The 20,550-nt window shown below is 43.4% G+C and overlaps 1 protein-coding gene across 2 annotated transcripts in view; it reads left to right on the top strand.

The window, feature by feature from the left end:
* The first annotated feature begins 17,440 nt into the window (after positions 1–17,440).
* Positions 17,441–20,550, top strand: part of RNF217 (ring finger protein 217) — a 64,628-nt gene continuing 61,518 nt past the window's right edge. For both annotated transcript variants that reach the window (XM_082050117.1, XM_082050116.1), the window contains exon 1: positions 17,441–18,370. In XM_082050117.1, the coding sequence (XP_081906243.1) occupies positions 17,714–18,370 (657 nt within the window). In that variant the 5' untranslated portion in view covers positions 17,441–17,713. The remainder of the gene's footprint in view (positions 18,371–20,550) is intronic.

Below are 20,550 nucleotides of genomic sequence, written 5' to 3'. Positions count from 1 at the left end.
GGACAGATACTTGGGCAGAGTTTGCTCACATGGCATGGGGACTGACCAGGTGGGCTAGACAGCATGGCTGTCCCTGCAGCCGAGGGAGGTTTCTTCAGAAGGCCAAAATGGAAATGTGCTAAGCCTAAGGCCTCTCCTATTTCCTTGTTAAATGACCTACTTCAGGTTATTCTAGAGTTGCTCAGCAGCTCTTTTGTCCAAAATAGCTGGTGTGACTTTTGCACTGCCCTGGGGAGCCTGCAGGGACGTTCCTCTCTGCAGCACAGGGACATCTTCTTCATCTCAGTCTCTGTGGGACAAAAGAACGAAGTTATTTTGGGAACTGAATAACAACAACAGGTTTTGTCTCTTGCCAGAAACAGTGCACAGCATTGTCTCCTGACTTGCTCTTCTGAGGAGAGGAGTCACACTCAGAGCCCCAGCCGTCCCATGCTTACCCTGCATGTGAACCCAAGGGAGGTGTTCACAGCCAGGTTCTTGACACTGATCAGCTCCAGGACTGGGTATACTTTTCAGAGTGGTACCACATGCGGTCCTCTGCGGTATATATATCTATATATGTACAATTCTGTGATTCTGTGATAAGAGAGGGATCCCACAGGTCTCTGGTTCTTGAACTTTGAGAAGGGTGGCTAAGTTTGCAAAGTGAGCACTCACCATGTGGAAGTACAGACAGATCCTGAGGAAAACTCATTAAGAACAAACCCTTCAAGACCCAAGTTGCTTCTACCAGTGCCAAGGAAAGCCTCGTACTGGCAGAGGTCAAGCAGAGCCAGTTATGTAGGTGGCACATTGAGTTATGGGCTGACCTTGGTGCAGGCAAGTGTTTCTCTGTGCTAATAGGACTTGTATGAATGAGGGTGACAGGAATATCTGGGAGCCACGGCAGAACTGTGAGTCCAGCTGGACAGTTTAATGCAGTGTAAAGATCGCAGGACAGACACGAATGCTTGTGCCTGGATAGACATGGGACATGCATGGTGTTATTTACCTACACTCACAAAGCAATTTAAGATTTATTGAGAGATGCTACATTCAAAGTCTTGACAAAACTTTGAATTACAAAACCATTTTCTTTTCATTTCTAAATAAAATAGCAGCACTGCTTAGCAAAGCTATTTCAGGCAATGTACCTAGTGTATACTTAAACATCACATAATGTTACCTGTTGGACTATTTTAGTAAGTTAAGATAAATGATAGCTATGGTTCTTTCCAATGTTTAAGCAATATAACAATTAAGAATTGTTAATATTCTGTTTCTTCCTTTCCAAATTGAAAGAAACCAAATTAGGACATTTCTACCTGGTAGCAAAGAAAAATAAAATTAAACTACATTCTTTCCTTCCAGTGATGTAGTGATAATTTTTGTAAAAAAAAAAAAAAAAAAAAGATTGTTTCGTAAATAAAAACTTAGGTAAACTTGCCTATTTGATAGGTAGCAATAAATAAAACTACTTTATTTCTCCACATTGAAGTAGACAAAAGCCATTTACCTATGTTTCTCTTTGGCTACCCCATGGCTCTCCACCTTGGCCTTATATTCAATACATTGTCAGATATTTTCACTAAAGACTCATTTATTCTGATTTTGTGGCTGGAAGCACACCACACATGAATTTAGGTACTACTACTGAAATTCATGGGGAATGGAAAAACAGACAGAAAACTCAGACTACCCACCGTGAAGTTGCTTCCAAATAATTTGGCAAAAGCATTCCACATTTTCTATCATTAAATCAACAGAGAGAATCCAAACATTTGGAAGTTTCAGTCACTGGGGCCCCCCAGTGATGTTGATGCTCCTGGAATGTCATTTGATCGGTTACACCAAACAGGTTGTTTTCTTTGTCTCTGAATGGAGCTTCTCCTTTAAATAAAATAGTAAACAATAATAATCATTACAATTCTTCATAAAACCTTCTGAAAAGAAATATTAAGATTTTACTCTCTTGGGTGCTTTGGAGAATGTTTGGCTAAATGTACAAAATTGCAGGTTTCCCTACAAAGCAGAAAACACACCAGGGCCAAGGGGATACAGAGGACAAACGACTGAAAGTAAACTATCAGATCCTAACTAATACTTCTTTGTAAAAGGCACTTACAGCAGAAAAATAATGATGAAAACCATCCTCGCCCTGTCCAAATCTGTAGAAAAGCAGGGGGAAAAACCTTGAATTGTATCCGCATCAGGAAAAACAAGGTGCGGTACTTGTTGCCTGTGCTGTGTGAGTAGTGATTCAGAAACTGATGTACCAGGGAGGCTCCAGGCTTCCTCCATAGGTATAGACACTGCTCCCTGGTGCTGCATATAGTGTCCCTCCCATTACAGAGCAAATCAGGCAGTAGAGCTTCACCCTGCTCCCAGTTCAGATCCTGGCTCCCTCTCCCGTCCATACCTGGGAGGCTGGAGCCTGCCACAGAGGAATGACCCAGAGGCTGATCCCACAGGGCAGGATGGTGCAAAAATCTCCGGTTAAGACAAACATTTAAGGAAATTTACAGTTGAAGAAAATGATAAAATTCCATTGAAGCAAAAAGACTGAAGAACATTTAAAAATCCCATCAGCTTCAATTAGCATGAAATATGTGATTAAGAGTATGTGCATAATTTTGTGAAGAATTCTTTAATGACCCTTAAATCTACAGCTGTCACTTCAACATTATCTAGAGTGGAACCAGAAATTATTTTCTGGTAATCTGAGGCTAAACTACTTGAAAATTAAACTTTACGATGAGCAAGGGACAATGATTCATATTAGAGATCTACAGTGCTGCCTCTTCCTGTCAGTTAAAACTGAACCTAAATCTTCCCTCATACACACAAAAACCTTGAGAGTTTTTTATGATTGCCCATTTTTATTACTTTATTTGTAGTTTTTATTTTCTTTTTAAATCTAGATAGAAGTTACCTAATAACTATGTTTTCCCAAATCACGACTTCATAAAATCCTCTTAAAAATGGATGGTCTCATAAAGTAGCAATCAAACACGCAGAAATTGCATTTTTCATAGCTTAAACTGAGGAAATCTATAACAGAAAACCTATGTAGCTCTAAAACATCAGCAGCACGTGGTGCCAGCTCTCATCCCATCAGACGTAGGTGTTGGATCCTGCTGTGTCCCATCCACCAGCCCAGAGTCAGCGAAGATGCTGCTGTCCCACAGCACTGCTGAGCAAGCTGAGGGCCACGCATGGGGCAGGTGGCCACAGGGACAATGCCCTGAGGTAGGTAGCTACAGAGCCCTGGTCCCATGTCCCAGCAGCATGTCGAAAACAGTTCAAATCACGGACTCAATAGTCAAGGTCCTGTATATACAAGCAATGTTAGTGGACCTTTTCATAGTGCTGGCTTCTTATTCAAGTCATGTCTTTTCAGAGTGCTCGCTATTCAACATCCTTGCTGAAAGTAAATTGCGAGGAGAAAAAAACCCAGATCTTATAATCTTTGGCAACTTCACATTTCATAATTATACTGGATTTATTTTTTTTTTGTCCTTTAAAATTGTAAGGCAGGACTAGAAATGTAGCTAGTCTTTTTTAATGTCTCATCTCTAAGCTTCATTCACCTTTTGAGGTACAGAAATATCTTAATCAAACAAAATTTTGCAACAAGAAGTTTAAATTTATTGAGTGTTTCAGGGTTTCTCAATAAAATAAGAAAAACCTCTAGAATGTTTATAGATTTAATATTTCTTGTCTTTCCCCTTGTACTCCTGCTTCTTCTACCTCTTTTTACATCCCACTCTGAAGAAGAGAGGGGGAAAGAGCTGCACTATAGAATGAGATGTCATTAGTATTTTTGGTTCTTACTATTTTTTACTGGTTTTAAGCAGAAAAGTTGCTTTTTCTCCTGAAATATTTATTGCATTCTACAGGTTTCTATTCTATAGGGTTGTACACCTTTATACCATGGAACTCAGACTTGATTGCTCCCTAACAGTATTTACCCTTCTAGTAGTTCTTACCTTAAAAAAAAGATGTCAGGTTTTCAGCCCAAACATCTTTAAGCAGGTCAAAAATGCTGTGTCCCTTTTATGTTATTCTGAAAGACTGTACAAATGGGAGTCACAGACCAAAACATATATGTAGAATTACAGGCCTGGAATAAATAATAAAATCTTTCTATTTAGATAAACTCTTCTCTGAATATGTTTTAAAATAGGCTCTTGTCCATTGCACAAAAGTAAGCATAGTTCTGAGGCATGAAGCAGGATCTAGACCTAAATGTTCCCAAAGCTTAAAATTATTAGCATCCCAGCATTGTGGATCAAAACTAATGCTACAATGGAAAAGTGCTTCTGTATTTAATCTTGTGGTCTCTGATCAGACCCAGCTCTATACTCACGCAAGCTGGCTGCTGACTGAAGAAGCAGTCAACCCTCAAAGGAGAATATTCCTGGTTTGAAACTCCAGAATGACACTCGCATCATGTGTTCTTAACAACCTCTCTGAAGCTTTTACTATAATAAGCATTTAATAAAAATGCCTTTTTGCATAAGTTTCATGTTGATTTTACACAGGGTCCTACATTTGCTAAAGGTTTCCTTTCTAGTCAACTGATGTGTTTCACCGATGCTTCTGATTACAGATCTCAGTGCTGGTAGGGAAGGGATATATTAGCCGCAGTATTATATATGTAATAAATGCATTTAAAAACAAATGTTAAACCCTTCTTTGTTCATTTTCCTCTGTGCTACAACCAAATCTATTCAAATGCTTTAGGATTTGAAATGATAATACCCTCTTGTCCACAGCAGAGGATTTTTCCCCCAGCCCAGAAGAGAACAGAATTAAAGCACTTACAGTGATTCATTGCTTTGGTGCAAAGCTTAAAGATGATCAGTGGAGGAACAAAAAAAATATGAGCACTACAAGCAAAATCTGCAAAGCAAAAAAATCCACAGCAGATAACAACTTAATCTCTTAATATATGGCAAGATATCAGGAAGGAGAATAATGTCCTGGAAATCTCCACTTTCAAAAACGGAGAAAGAAAATTGTAAAACAAAGAGATCTGTACTGATAAACTCACAGGAGTGGTGATTCAGGAAGCAAACCTGTAGAGGAGCAGAGGCAGGACTTCCAAAAAACAGGAGGAGAACAGGCAACCTACTTGTTTTCCTGCTGAACTCTCTGCAACAGGATTTCCTCATCACATCATGTGGAGCCATGTAAATATGCCCCCTTTGGCTACGTGACAGGAATCATTTCCTCTACTGTGCTTGCAGGGAAGGAAAGCAAAAAAGAGAGGTCAGGATCTTGGGGATTTGTATTAGCAGATAGCACTTAGTCAGGAAAGGGATAAAGATTACAGGGGAAGTGGTGCTATTGGTCTGTAATCCTTTTCTGTCACACATACTTTTTATATTAATCATAAGAAATATGTGGAAAAAAAATCTTTACTATTCTTCACTTTCAGTTTCTAATTGGTGCTTAACACCGAGTATAAAGATTTCAAAATGTACCTAGAACAAGTTCATGAGCTGAAATGCACAAATGTGAAAGTAAAAGTATTTCTGCCAAAGTTTTCAAATGCTTCTGTGTGTATCTCCACCCTAGGGAAAAAAGAAAAAAATAAAAACGTGTTTTAAAGGATGGCAAATTTATTAGCTGTGTTCTCTCTGCTTCACATATTTAAATACTGAATAATAGATTACATAGTCTAGCTTCAGCATTACTGCACATTGTATCAGACAGCCAAGGAGAGTTAAAATGGTATAACTGTTCCTAGGTAATCTTTTCACTTTCTGAACTGAAAGTTCAAGACATCTATTTTCAGCAGCGTAAGAAGTGTGAACCTTGCGAAAATGAAAGCATGGCAACAGCTGCACTGGAATCCTTTAAGTGCTGTAACCCCATTCGCATGGATGCAGTTTTGCTGGTTTGAAGGCTTAAGCTGGTTTGGTTTATTCCCAGATAGGAAATGGGAAAGACTGCTTCAATATAAAAGCACCTAACATATCTACATCCACACTAGGAACTGCATCAATGTAGCTCCGAGGCAGAAAATTACAGGCAAAGCTGTTAACCTGGAAGAAGCACATAGGTTTCCTTAATGGTCTGTGGCCAAAAAATGCTGTGATTCTTCCCGATAACACTTCCGTGTATCTCAGTGCTCCAGCAGAGCTGGGACCCTAATTCATGTTCATGCTTAACACTGTCACACAGAAAAATCCTCGTGCAGCAGCACCAGGACTAAACGCTCAGGTGACACGAACAACTGCTTTTATCAGGTCTGGTCAACGTGCAGAATTTTCACTGGTTACAAATGGATTCCTAAAAAACAACACCAGGAAGGACTTTTCTAATAGATTTGAATCTTATTTACTACCTATATAATGTGTATAGAATACACATAATGTGTGTTTGACAGAAAGACAACTTATAGAAAAGCATCCATCCTTCAGGACTTTAAGCACTACAAAATCTATTATATACTGGACATGCATGTTGAAACATACCAGTTTACTTTTATTATATTAAGGCGTTTTATTGAAACAAGACTAACACACTCAAGTTAAACTCCTTTACACAACTGCTCCATCCTTATTGTTAGTTACTCACTACCTTTTAGTCACTGTATTTATTTCCACCCTGCTCATGAAGTTACTGAGCAATGGCAGGACTTGCACTAATCCCCATCGCACTCTACTTGAAACAGCCCCACCTGATGATCCTTTCCTATCAATAGTCACTTCTCAAATTAGTTACCAGTTTTTTGTCTATTTTACATGTGTACTACTTCTGTTGCAATGCAATGTGTTTTAAAGAAGAATATTACGCAGCATTAAGATAAACACTTCACCCATTTTTAAATACATGCATACTTGGTGAATGTTAGACATTTTAGACCAATTTCTTGTCTTGTTGCTGCAACTAGCAAAGCTGACAAGACACTATCTAGGGGTACATGATGCTAACATACACTAACCGATTTATTTAAATAAATCTGTCTTGTTTTGGACATAGGTTCATTGGCACTGACTCAGGTTATACCAGTTTACCTTCACTGGTTCTGAACTGCACCAATTTAATTTCACTGATTAAAAATCATGCTGTTAGGGCTGTGTTCAGATCAATTCTTAGCTTACAAAGATCTAACATACACCTTATAGTTGTGTCCTGAAGGAACCACAGATGAATGTTTTCACTGGAAAATAAGAAGTACTCAATAAATGCACTTCATTAGTATTGGCAGCATAAAGAAAGCCTACAGCTGTTTCACATATGAATTGCTTAACCAGTAGTCTTATAGCATTAGATCTTTTCAGACGTGAAAAGTTCACAGATGATAAAAACTTAAAAGAGAAATCCAATGGCAATGACATGGTTATATGGTGATCTCCCACAGTTGTTCTCCTTATTTTTATGCTCGCTCTTATGGGCAGATCGAATCACTCCAAGTCACAGGTAAACTCACACTAAGTCAAGCAATTGTAAGTAGTCAAATACCTCCTCATCTAATTAACAGAAGGAACACTCTTCACTGTAATTGTATTTGCTATTTTTTTATAAAATCTGCCACTGTTCATGTAAAAGTGAAACTTCTGACTTGGCACAGAAGAATACGATGGTGAGAATTTTCTCTATGAGTCTAATTCACGTTTGTCTGAGGTGTAAAGTTATACCAATGCTCCTGGTGCTCCCAAGCTACATCAAGTGAATCAGTCTTGGGTTTTGTCCTCATTAACAGAGATTCACGTAGCAAGAACCCATCACCACTGCCACTTCCCAGCAGACAGGCAGGAGTGGCCTCTTGGGAAGGCTCCTGTGATAGCTTGGCATTTTTGAGATTTTTGTTTTATGTTGCTGATAAGCACACCAGATCCACAGAACAAACTGTAGGGCTTTCACCACAACCTTGGCTTGCTGGCAGCCTCAGATTCCTCTCTGACAGCCTAAGGATTTTGTTTTCTGTCCAGACAGTATCTTCAAATGTTACATTTTTTCCCCTAGTTGTGCTTCCCTATGATAAGAGGTTTATTGATGCACTCTCATTACCCCAGGGATTTTTTCAACTTTTCTTTTTATAATTCCATCTAGGACTTGTTGTACAAACCAAGCAACTAACATTGTCATTAGGGCGAGATGTACTAATGTTGCACCTAAAATGGCTACTAAAAACAACTTCTGTAGGGAGAGTGCAAACCATTTCTTGCTCACATTTATCAAAGCTGAACTTTTATTTTCTGTAAAAACAGATTTCTGTTGCAGTCTCTAGATTGCTCTGGCTGGCCGCACTTTTTAATATTATCACTTTTGGACTGTTTTAAAACAAGACATGTTATATAGATAAGGGAATACAGGAAAAGACTTTAAGGAGAAGTTCTTTCAAGGGTGCCAAGTACTACATGCAGAAATACGTGATGTTGTGTGCAGACTTATTACTGACGTATGTACAAATGTATGGGTGTTTTCAGCTGTATACTGTAATTCCTAAAGCTAAATGCATGTCATTTACCAAGAATTTTTTCAATGTATGCAGCAAAGACTTTAAGAACCAGCTTTCAGCTTAACTATAAGGGAGCAAAGAATGCCTCATGCAAACAAACAGTGCACAGCAAAAATAGTGAAATTACCTTCCAAGGAAATAATTTAATGATTTCCTGTTAATTCCTGTCTATTAGCAGCCCCTCAGAAAAAACATTCCACCTGACACTGTGTATGTGTTGCATCACATACTGGATATATATTGCAGCAAGTAAACTGTTAAGTTTGGGTCAAGGCAGTTCACCGCCTGTTCCCATTTTTGATGCTTCTCAATCCCCCTTGCAGTGCACCATAGTCAAGCTATTTATAGAACAATCAATACAACAATACAGCATATAGCATAATCAATAGACCAGTATTTTAATTTTGAAGAATCATAATTCAGCCTCCTTTTTCCACCTGACTCTGAAGATTTTATGAGCACGGCACCACTACCATGAAACTAGCCTTACAGGCTGCAGAACAAAGGGGATTTGCAAATTAGGGTCAAAGCCATTAAATAAACCTTTATTTTGATGCATGATGGTACAAAACTGGCATAATCTTATTGTGCAAAATGACTTACTGAGTGTAAGGAGACAGTACTTCTCATGGTAGTAATAAAAACAAGTTTATGAAGAGGAATTACAGTATTTTATTCTGGTTTTTATTTCCTTGGTAGCATTGTCACACCTGTCCTGCCAAAGATTTGCTTTGGTACACATCAAGTAAAATCCCACTGGAAATCCGGACGCACAATCTGAGCAAGGAAAATGTTTAGAATCCTGCCTTCTCACACAAAGAGAGTGGGAGGCTGAAGGTGAGTGAAGTTGCTGCTGTCAGGTTACACCTGTACAACTCTCATAGCGCTTATGCCCTGCTCGGTAATGATTTCAGCCCAGCAGAGAAACTCTCACAAATACAGGGTTTTTTTTTTACTTCTAGCTATAAAATGTGCTACTAATTAGCTATTTTCCTGGATGTTGAAAAGACTGCATTTTGTCTGCATTATGGCAATACCTCCAGGACTCAGCTGAGACCGGGGGATGTGCTGGGCTGCACCGTGCCACAGCTGCAAACGCTTCTTGTCGCACACGTCGTATAGTCTAAATAATTGAGACAGGCAAAGGGGAAAAGGGGAAACAGAGATACAGGAGTATCTCATCCAAGGTCACATGGCTGGTCAGTCACAGAGCTGAGATTAGGAAGGTGGTCCCAGCCCCCCACTCTGGTACCATCACCCCAAGACCCTACTTGGCTCACAAAAGCAGCTCAGTTTGTCACAGCAGCTCCATGCAGAAGTGATAAGTCTCGGCAGAGTCACAGAGCGTGTAATGGGAGCCCCTGCTGATAACAGTGGGTCTTGCTGAATTGCGGAGAGGAGCATAAGGAAGACTTCAAAATCACTCTGAAGTTTGGCTTTAAGAAGTAAAGAAGCATAATTAAAAAATAGCTAATTTGGATAGCTCTGTGTATACCCACTGCCTGATCAGGTTAATTACTTAATTTATTTTCTGAAATCCTTTAAAATTATTAACATTGTAAAAAAAAAAAAAAAAACAACCCTCTAGTACAAAATTTAAAAAGTATAATTTGATAAACCTGTAATAAGGGTAGACAATTGTTTTCACAAATGTTCAATTGCTTTTCAGGCCTGAGGCTAAGAAGGAAAAGATAATAATTTGTTAATCAGAGAATTACTCACAATATTATCAAAAAAGTAGCTGCTAAGTCTTTATTTTACAAAACATTCTATTTGTGTGTCATTCTGTATAGTTAATTAAAACAAAAATAGCTATAAAATATATTTGCCCTTCAGCAGAATTTACTCTTGCTGTGCTGTTGTCAGGTAATCCTGTGGCCAGCTACTACTATAAAACCAACTTCAAAGGCATATTAATAAAAATAATGCAGTAATGAAAGATGCTTTCTTTGGGAGAGTCTAAAAATGCTGATGTAGTTTGAAATGGTCCAATGCCTGTACTGCTGCTGACAGTGGTAAATAGCATCAGCTTCCTCAAAATGATGGCATCGCATCCAGGCTGTGCATTAAGGCATTTCATTCTAGACTAATGCTGATAAATTATTTGGGTGTTGTCTGCTGTTAAGGAGAAAATCAGTGATTGTGGGATACATGGAACATAATTTGATTCAGGTGTGGTTCTGGGACCAACAGCAAACAAACCCACCTGGGAAAGCAATCTCTTGTCATGAGATCCCCAGCTCAGTCTCTCAGTTTTAAACTCAAAAACTTAGAAATATACACTCTGCTCTATGCCAAGTTTGATATTTAAGTACCTTGCTTCACTCAGGTGGTCCTTTACACTTGCTGAAGATGAATGTGATTCCCAACTTATGAAGCCAGGTGACATCAGGGATGATAATGTGATAAGAAATTTGAGGAAGAATAGAAGATTTGAGTGAGAAGGAGGAAGTCATTTCCATCAGCTTAAGATGCTGGTGATTCTAGCCCTCAATGGGAACAGGATCCAGCAAGATCAGGAAAAGAAAGATGGTCATGAGTCCATTTACAAAGCTTTAGCCTAGACACAGAGCTTCATGGTATTTTTAGGAAGAAAAAGATGTGTTAGGAAAAAAAGAGAAAGATATTAAAAATTAGTGATGCAGGCAGAGAACTCAGATAAAAAGTGTCACAGGTGTAAAGGAGGATTTTGAACAAGTGTGTAGGACACATTGTTCCAAAACAAGTGAAGCTTTAAGAAGGATGCATTGAGGTTTTAGGTGCCCTTTAAAAGGTGACTTGAGACACTGATAAGATCTGTTTGGAAAGATCCATAAATTCCAGAAAGCATCTTCTCTCCCTAGCCCAGATGTGGACATCTATGGTCCAAAAGGCTTGATTCATTTAGGCAATGCTGTCTCTGCTTAAAGAAACTTAACATATGTTAATATATCTATCTTGTAATTCCAGTGATGTGCCAATGACCATGTTCACCCACAGGTTTCTAAAGAACACATAGGCAAAAGCTATTCATTGGAATTTCTAGAGGTACTTTCAAGATACATAGTTATATTTTGAAGGTTGTTTCCATAGTGCTAGATAAAAATATTGGCACAGACTGTTTTCAAAATAAATACTGAAACAATTAAACTAGGCACACAGTCATTCTTCCTGATTTAATTAGGATGTTCGTAAGAAATTATTCTAGCACATGCCTTTTTCTAACCTACACTTTCTGTAAAGCATACATGACTCTTTCACCTCACAAGATGAACGGAAACCCAAGGAGATAACTGTATTTTCATTTTAGCTGCAGAAACATACTGCCTAACTATTAAAACCAAATACTGTCAAAAATACTTTCTTTTGCATACTATAATTTGTATGCTAGGAGGACTTTTCTAGGTGAGTTACATGACTACATCTTCTTTACCACAAAATAAGTTGTGCCCATATATCCCACCTAAATTCAGAACTGTGGATGAAAGAGGAGCTTTAAGAGCTCTGTTCTCCCAGAAAAAAGGGTGCCATTACTGCTGTACCATTGCCACAAACTTTTGTCACAAAAGCTTATAGATATTTTTGTGAAAACTGCAAAACCAGCATAGCTAGCTTATAATTTTTGAAAGCTGGACTATGTCCAGAGTGTAAGTGGTATATGTGGGATGTATTCTGGAGAATGTAAGACAATATATTATATTTGAAGTGTACATAATACTGAAAACTGCAAATGTTGAGAGGCAAACATGAGACCTTGGATTTTTATTTCATTTTCAAAATAAATATCAACATCTGGTTAAAGACATTTCATAAAATACTCAGAACACATTTGCAATGGTAGGCAAAACAGAAAATTAATATTTTGAATACTTAAAAAACCCTTAATAGTGAGGTAAAAAAGAACCCCCACCAAAACAGTAAGTTCTATACCAAATAACCCAATACCATGCTGCTGGTTACTTACTGCTATCTTCAATTTTCTCAGAGGCAATCAGCATAAGCCCAGAAGAATGAATGTTAATTACTCATCCTAAAAATATTAATTATTTTTTGGAAAAGTTATTTTCATGAAGCCTCAAGAACTGCAGCCTTGGGAAATTGCGTCCTCCTTTTCTAATATATGTGTGTACACACACAGAAATATATAGATACATATATATATAGCTGGTACAGACAGCATAGCCTGCTTTAGCTCTGCAGTATTGCTAAAAGTATCCAATTGGTTTTTAAATTGTCTATAGAACTTCTTCAGTGATTTTGCACAGTAATGAATTCTGCAGTCTGTTCATATGCTGCATAGCCTAGGACTTTCTTTTGCTGAAGTTTTACATAAGCTTGTGCTCTTTGATTAAAGGAAAGTAAGGGAGGAAAAAAAGGAACTAAGCCAAAATAAGGGAGGACGGAAATTATCAGGCAATACTTTGTAACATTTTACGAATTAGGAAAAAATTAATGCATTGATGCAATAGCCACCACAACTTAATTGTTCAGTGTGAAGAATAAATGAACAAACAAAGAAACAAACAAATAAGTAAATAAATTCAAGCATTACCAGAACTGTGGCAGTCAATTACATTTATTGTTTGAAAATGCAAGTGCCTGTCCTGGATCTCAGTTGTGGAATTTAAAAATCAGGCATGAGTAAAAGGACCACCCGTAAGCATACCTATTCAAACCAAACTCTCCAATAGTCTTAACAAAGACGAAAAAAAATATGGACTTTGCTGCATTCCCAGAGGTAAGTAAATCCAGGCTCTGGGGGACAGCAGTGGACAGAGCTTTCCAAAATGCTTACCCAACCTCATAGCCTTTTATGAGGACATAACCAGGTGGACAGATGATGGCAAAGCAGTGGATGTGGTCTATCTTGATTTCAGTAAAGTATTTGACAGTCTCCCACAGCATCCTCACAGCTAAACTGAGGAAGTGTGGACTGGATGACCAGGTAGTAAGGTGGACTGGGAACTGGCTGAAGGAAAGAAGCCAGAGAGTTGTGGTCAGTGGGGCAGAGTCTAGTTGGAGGCCTGTATCTAGTGGTGTCCCTCAAGGGTCAGTACTGAGGCTGGTATTATTCAATATATTCATCAATGATTTGGATGAGGGAATAGAGTGCACTGTCAGCAAGTTTGCTGATGACACCAAGCTGGGAGGAGTGGCTGACAGGCCAGAAGACTGTGCTGCCATCCAGCAAGACCTGGACAGGCTGGAGAGTTGGGTGGGGAAAAATTGAATTAAATATAACAAGGGAAAGTGTAGAGTCTTACATCTTGGTAGGAACAACCCCAGGTTCCAATATAAGTTGGGGAATGACCTATTAGAGAGCAGTGTAGGCGTAAGGGACCTGGGGGTCCTGGTGGACAGCAGGATGACCATGAGCCAGCACTGTGCCCTTGTGGCCAGGAAGGCCAATGGCATCCTGGGGTGTATTAGAAGGGGGGTGGTTAGTAGGTCAAGAGAGGTTCTCCTTCCCCTCTACTCTGCCGTGGTGAGACCACATCTGGAATACTGTGTCCAGTTCTGGGCCCCTCAGTTCAAGAAGGACAGGAAACCGCTGGAGAGAGTGCAGCGCAGAGCCACAAAGATGATTAAGGGAGTGGAGCATCTTCCTTATGAGGAAAGGCTGAGGGTGCTGGTTCTCTTTAGCCTGGAGAAGAAGAGACTGAGGGGTGACCTTATTAATGTTTATAAATATATAAAGGGTGAGTGCCATGAGGATGGAGCCAGGCTCTTTTCAGTGACAACAAATGATAGGACAAGGGGCAATGGATTCAGACTGGAACACAAAAGGTTCCACTTAAATATGAGAAGAAGCTTCTTCTCAGTGAGGGTGACAGAACACTGGAACAGGCTGCCCAGGGGGGTTGTGGAGTCTCCTTCTCTGGACGCATTCAAAACCCACCTGGACACCTACCTGTGTAACCTCATCTAGGTGTTCCTGCTCTGGTAGGGGGATTGGACTAGATGATCTTTTGAGGTCCCTTCCAATCCCTAACATTCTGTGAAAGTTGGGGATCCCTCACAGAAAATGAAGGCCCTGCCAGCTCCTTCCTCATACTTCATTTGCAGAGCTCAAGTATGTGAATCTCTGTGGAGTTTGACTTGGCAGTGTATCACAGGGAGACAAGTAATGTTTCAAGCAACTAGACTTAATTCCGCACAACTGTGCTCAAACATGATGAAGTTCTCATGAACCAAACAGTTCAGCAAGAAAAAGGTTTATATCTGTAGGATAATTTATTTCAACATGTTATCTTATGTAAATCTGGTAGTGCTGCTATATTTTTAATATCTTCCATAAGGTTTGATTTAAAGTCTAGACATGCTCTACAGAGACTGTAAAATGTGTGGATCTAAAATCTCGTTTTAAAACAAGAAGGTTTTAGCAACAGAGTCTTTCTGGATGCAAATCAGACTCGTAGTTTCTCAAAACCTGGCCAACAGCCAGCTGAAGATGCATCATGTAAGCTGTTTGGGAAGCAGGCATCCAGCCCCATTTGGGCTCCTGCTTACTGCACACCAAGACCAACCAGCAGTGCACTCAGCAACAGAACAAGCATCCCTCAAACTGTGTGTTCCCTCAGCAGATCTTTTTGGGGAATAAGTGAGTGCCATGCAACACACTGCTTTATATTGTCAGATTGTTGGGCGCATGTGGGGACTTTTCTTTGTTTTTAAATTCTTCTTCATGGTTTTAATATGGATCTGTATGAAGGCATGGTGGGAAAGGCATGTACAGCAGGTCATGTTATGTTTACCTCAGTTCAATATTTCTATCGACTATTATATAATTCCATACTTTTCTAATATGCCTGAAATAACCTATCTACAGAATGTGGCAAAGACTTGTTGCAAAGCGCACCTGTGTCAAGGACCCATGCAGCTAGTGGCTCCCTGCAGCAGGGAGTGGCAGGGTCCCCTCGGAGGCTGTCAGGCAAGACCTCACCAGACACGGCTGGTCCCACCATCCCAGACAGAAAGACGGCAGAATGGGGAGCACTGGGAGAAGCTGAGGCCAGCACATCTGCCCACGGTTCATGGTCAGGATAAGCAGGACCCATGGCCGGGCACAGGTCACCAAACTATCCTCAGTCCATGGTCTGGTAGAGCACGGGCAATTCTGTAACTCATATTTGCCTAATGCTTCCCCTCAGCTGAGTACGGTTAACATTGCTGTCCTGCATTGCCCAGGACCATTTATCTCCTGCTGTGCTTTTGCATACACATTTCTGAATTAAGTTAAAAGCTGAGCAACATTGCTTGCTCTTTGCAGTGACGTCTTTCCAGGTTTTTTTCTTTAAGCTCCAGCTTCTTCAATGGCAGGGTTGTGGGAAATTCTGATATTTATTAATTCACTAGAAGTTTTATACTTCATATTTTCAGAGTAAGCTTTGGGAGCATAAACTCTAGAGGCTCAAATAAGTAAAGCTAAAAGCCATGTTGATTAATAGAAATAATTCCTCTATATGATTTTCCTGCAGGGGTAACTGCAGTTGGGCACTTCACAAATTCATTCATGCTGACTTTCAGGTCAGTTTGGGTCTCGAAGAAATATAGCTCTTGCAAGCTGAAGAGACCCCAAGCCAGCAGATGTTGCCAGTTTTCACCCAGAAGAGCCAGTCGTGCCTCCAGTCGTACCAAGGGAGGCTTAGACTGGATACTAGGAAAAAATTTCTTCACAGAAAGGGTTGTTAGGCATTGGAACAGGCTGCCCAGGGAACTGGTGAAGTGGCCATCCCTGGAGGTGTTTAAAAGATGTAGAGATGAGGTTCTTAGGGACATGGGTTAGTGACAATATTAGGTTGACAGTTGGACTAGATCTTGAGGGTCTCTTTCAACCAAAATGATTTCCATCCTTCAGTAGAGCAAGGCAGGTTCCCCATGTGGCTTTCCAGGAGGCTCGGCTCCTCGCCAGAGAGCGCACACACACTTCAGTGCCACGCAGGGTCCCCCAAAGCTGGGCTGGCCCCATCATCCAGTGACCTTGACAGCCAAACGCATGGAGCTGCTACAGGTCCTACAGGGCCTGTGTGAGGCTGAGCTAATGGGCTCACAGAGGTCGAGCTGACAGCATGCAGACTCCCCTCCTATCCCCCACTGTCATCTCCCCATTGCAGACCTCTTCCTCCTCTTCTTACTGTAGTTAACCCAGACCCATGTCCTCACATTCTGGTTAATACTCTAGAGAAGGTATGGGTTGGAAAATGCACAGTCCCTGTTAAGTTACACAGTTGCTGCAGGATCACATCCATGACATCTGCCCTTTGTGATGATGTAACTGATGATGTCAAGGTCTGGAGATACTGTCAAGCAGAGGCACTGGCATACTGGCTGACTCTGAGCAGAACGCGCAAATGTTCCTCCTCTAATCACATTAATTGCAAGAAGCCAAACAATCAGATACCATTTTGGACGTATGTGGATCCACCTGCTTTTACTTCTTTAGATTATTTTGGGAATATCACCATATCACCTAATTTCAGTGCGCAGCTCTCACAGCAGCACTGGTTCTGCTCACTACGACCTTGTTTTCTTCGGTGATGTTTTTTTAATTGGATGCTCACAGTTTGCTCAGAAGACGTTTCTCGCGGACCATAAGGGCTCTATAAAATTTAAATTGCTGCTTGCTTCCCAACACCCTTTCTTACACCCCTGCCCGTGCTTTCGAGCAGATGACTTCGGGGGATCGGCGGCAAACGCTGCCCGCGCAGGAGGAGAGACGGGTGCAGGGGAGGAAGTGGTGCAGCTCCGCCGCAGGTACTGGCACACGGCACGGAGGACAGAGGCGCGGGGCCAGGCCGCGGCGTGCGGGCAGACCCGCGGTGGTTACGGTTGAATGGGAGGCGAGGCCAAGCCGGGCCGCGCCAGAGAGGGGCGGGGCGGGACAGGCGGAGACAGGGGCGGGCGCGCCCGGCGGGGCGGCCGCCGCAGGCAGGGGGCGGGGACGCGTAGGGAGGGCCGGGGCGGCTGCGGGGCGCGGCCGGGCGTGCTGCCCCGCCGCACCAGGGTCGGCTGCCCGCGTCGTCCCCGGCATGGGGGTCGGGCTCCGGCCGAGACCCGGCGGGTGGCGCTGACTTGAGCGGCACCCGCCGTTCCCTCCTCCGCGCCCGCAGCCTCGCAGGGAGGAGGCCGGGCGGCGGCGGCCGGCGCCCGCGGGCGGGCGGGCGGGCAGGCAGGCGGCGCGGGGCTCAGCGCGGCGGGCCGCGGGGCTCGGGACCCGGAAGCAGAAGCGGGGCCGGGAGGCGGCTGGATGGGAAGAAGCGGCGGCGGCGGCGGGCGGCGATGGGGGAGCAGCAGAGCTCGCTGAGCGCCCCGAGGGCGGCCGCCGCCGCCGCGCCGCCGAGCCCGGCCGGGGGCCCGCGGGAGCCGGGCCCGGACGAGCCGTCTCCGTTGCGGGAGTTAGCTCCGAGCGGCGGAGCGGCCGGGCCGGGGCGAAGCGGGGAGCCGCCGCCGCCTCCCGCCAGCCCCGGGCGGCGAGGGGCCGAGGAGGAGACGGAGGCGGCGGCCGAGCCGGAGCAGCCGCCGGCTGTGGGGGAGCCGGCGGCCCTGGCGGAGGAGGGGCCGGAGGAGGGCAACGGCCGCCGCCGCCCCCCGCGGCGGCACGTGTACTGCACCGTCTACTGCGTGGAGAACGACCGGCCGGCGGCGGCCCCCGCCTCCTCCGGCGGCGGCCCGGGCGGCGGCGGCCCTGGCGTGGGGCAGCCCCCGGCGCGGCGCGGGGTGGTGGCGGGCAGCGACCCGCTGTCGGCGGGCGGCAGCATCGAGGTGGTGGACTTGTACCTGCTGCCCGAGCCCTTCTCCGGGCTGATCGCGGGGGAGTTCGGGCCGCTGCTGGTGCTGAGCTGCCGAGTGTGCCTGGAGGAGAAGCCCATCAAGCCCCTGTCCTGCTGCAAGAAGGCGGTGTGCGAGGAGTGCCTCAAGCGGTACCTCAGCTCCCAGGTACGGCCCGGCAGACGCCGCTGAGTTGTGCTGAAGGGGGGAAAACTGTTAAAAGGTGCAGGGGCAGCTCCAGCCTGACCTGCAGCCGTTGGTTGTGCGGGTCAAGGGCTTGAGCATCATTGCGCGTCCGGCTCCGCGGCTTGTGCGCCCGACGAGTTGGGCTCCGGCTCCGTGGCGTGGCGTAGGAAACCTTTCCCATCCCGTACGGAACACGTTTGGCAGCCGCCTGCGTATGAGCTGCCGATTTAATGACCATTTGTTCCCGAAGTGTTTGTCTGTGTGTTGTTACGCAGCCTGTCAGGTTGGTCGCTTTTATGTTTTTAGGCTCTTGCCCATCTTTTAAAGAATTTTCTCTGTGAATTCTCAGTCTCTTGCTGTTACATGGCTGGCGCCAGCTTCCTTTAAAGATGTGTGCAAAGAAGGGTAAGGAACAGAGTTTGGGAGCGTTAGCAGCTGTGTCTGAGGCGACTCTTGGAGTTAGGGGCTGGGGATTTTGGCTGCCGTCCTGCAGCCCCTCGCACTGCTCAGCGCTTGTGCATGCGGGTGTCTGGCATGCCCTTGATGCAGCCGCTTGGCCTGTTATTCTGGGAATACATCACGTTTGGTACTATGCCAATTATGTAAGATTAAAATTGTGTGTGTGAGGGGGTGTGTCTGTGTGGCTGTTCATGAAGAATCACAGTTACAAAGGTAAACAAGAACATCTGGGGGAGGGGACAACAAAACAAACAGAAAACAACAACAAACAAACAAACAAAAACCAACAAGACAGCTTTTCCATCCTGGGCAGATAGCTGCTTGCTGTGCTTAGATGGGTACTCAGATGTACTCACTTACGGGCTGCTTGTATCTTCTTCATTGTTTTGTCAGTCAGAACTGCTGTTTCAAAATGAAATCAGCAGCTTGAAAGCAAAGCCTTGTGTTCGCTAGTGTTTTTAGTGGCTAGTTTATCATCAGAAAACATTTGTGCATTGTTTCTGCCACTAGTGTAGGCATGTCCTAAACCCAAAGAGCAATGGGAGAAGCATGGGTATGTGGGAAAAACAAAAACAAACTCTTTGCTTAACCACCTTTGTGTTTTTATTCAACAGAAGCTTTTGGGATGTGCTCAGTGGAGACATGCTTGTTTGGTCATAGAATGAATTTTCACACCCGTTGTGGCAGGGAGCGGTGCTGAGGCAGTCTGTGCTCCCACTGGGCTGCGTATGTCAGGACGGCATAGACGGCTACAGCTACCCCCAAGCACTATAAATAGTTGTCAGGCTGTTCTGACCAGGGAACATGTCACAGCTTAGAAATTGCACATGCTGGCCAAAGTGAAGCATGTGCTTTTCTCTGGTCATCGTTGGCATATATGGCATTTATTAGTGCTGATAGTGTTCATTCTGGCTAATAGTAAGCTTGCTAGCATTTTTATAGATCATCTTTGTTATCTTTACGTAACAGGGAAGGGGCTTAGTATGAGATCTGATGGATGGGAGAAATGAAGTCATGGTTTGAATGTGTCCTATAATACTGAAACCCAGGAACACTTAAAAAGCCTTCTTGAGATTTCATGCACAGAGCCCATAATGTTTTGGTTTGTAGTTAAGTGGTGGACTGGGAACCCACAGGAAGCTTTCACAGTATATTACCAGTGCATGTTTGTGCCACCTTTGTATTTGCCACTGAAGTTGTGTCAGAATGTTATCTTGCTTTGAAGCTGGAAATTGCAAAGTGGTGTGATGTCAGGGTAGACTCCTCTGGCTTCTGCAGGTATCCGCACCTTATAGTGATCTAATGGAAGTTATGTGATTTGGTAGCTAAAGCTATACCAGAGAGCTCTCCTGCCTGGTTTAGGCTGGACTCTTGGAGGACGATCCAGCAGCTTGGTGGCTGAAACAGCTGGCTGGCCTGGGAACCAGGTGTATGGCCCATGAAGTGGGTTTAGCATTGGCCAGCTGTTGGATGTGTGTGCAGGGATGCCCTCTTCAAGGAAGCTGTTGCTATTGCTGAGCCCTCTGCAAATCTTATCCCAGCAGCTACTAAAAGGTCTGCTTGGCAGATAACCGTATGGGTGCTTCTGTGAAAAAAAGATGGGCAGCCATATGGATGCAGAGGAGGGGGCATCTGCAGCAGGGATACTGATCTTGAGGAGGGAGATTCACAGAGCACTTCTGTGGGCACGTTGTTACAGATGC

The sequence above is a fragment of the Streptopelia decaocto genome, assembly GCF_964273445.1.
Source record: "Streptopelia decaocto genome assembly, chromosome: 3".
Taxonomy (NCBI): domain Eukaryota; kingdom Metazoa; phylum Chordata; class Aves; order Columbiformes; family Columbidae; genus Streptopelia; species Streptopelia decaocto.
This window is presented reverse-complemented; position numbering and strand designations above follow the sequence as displayed.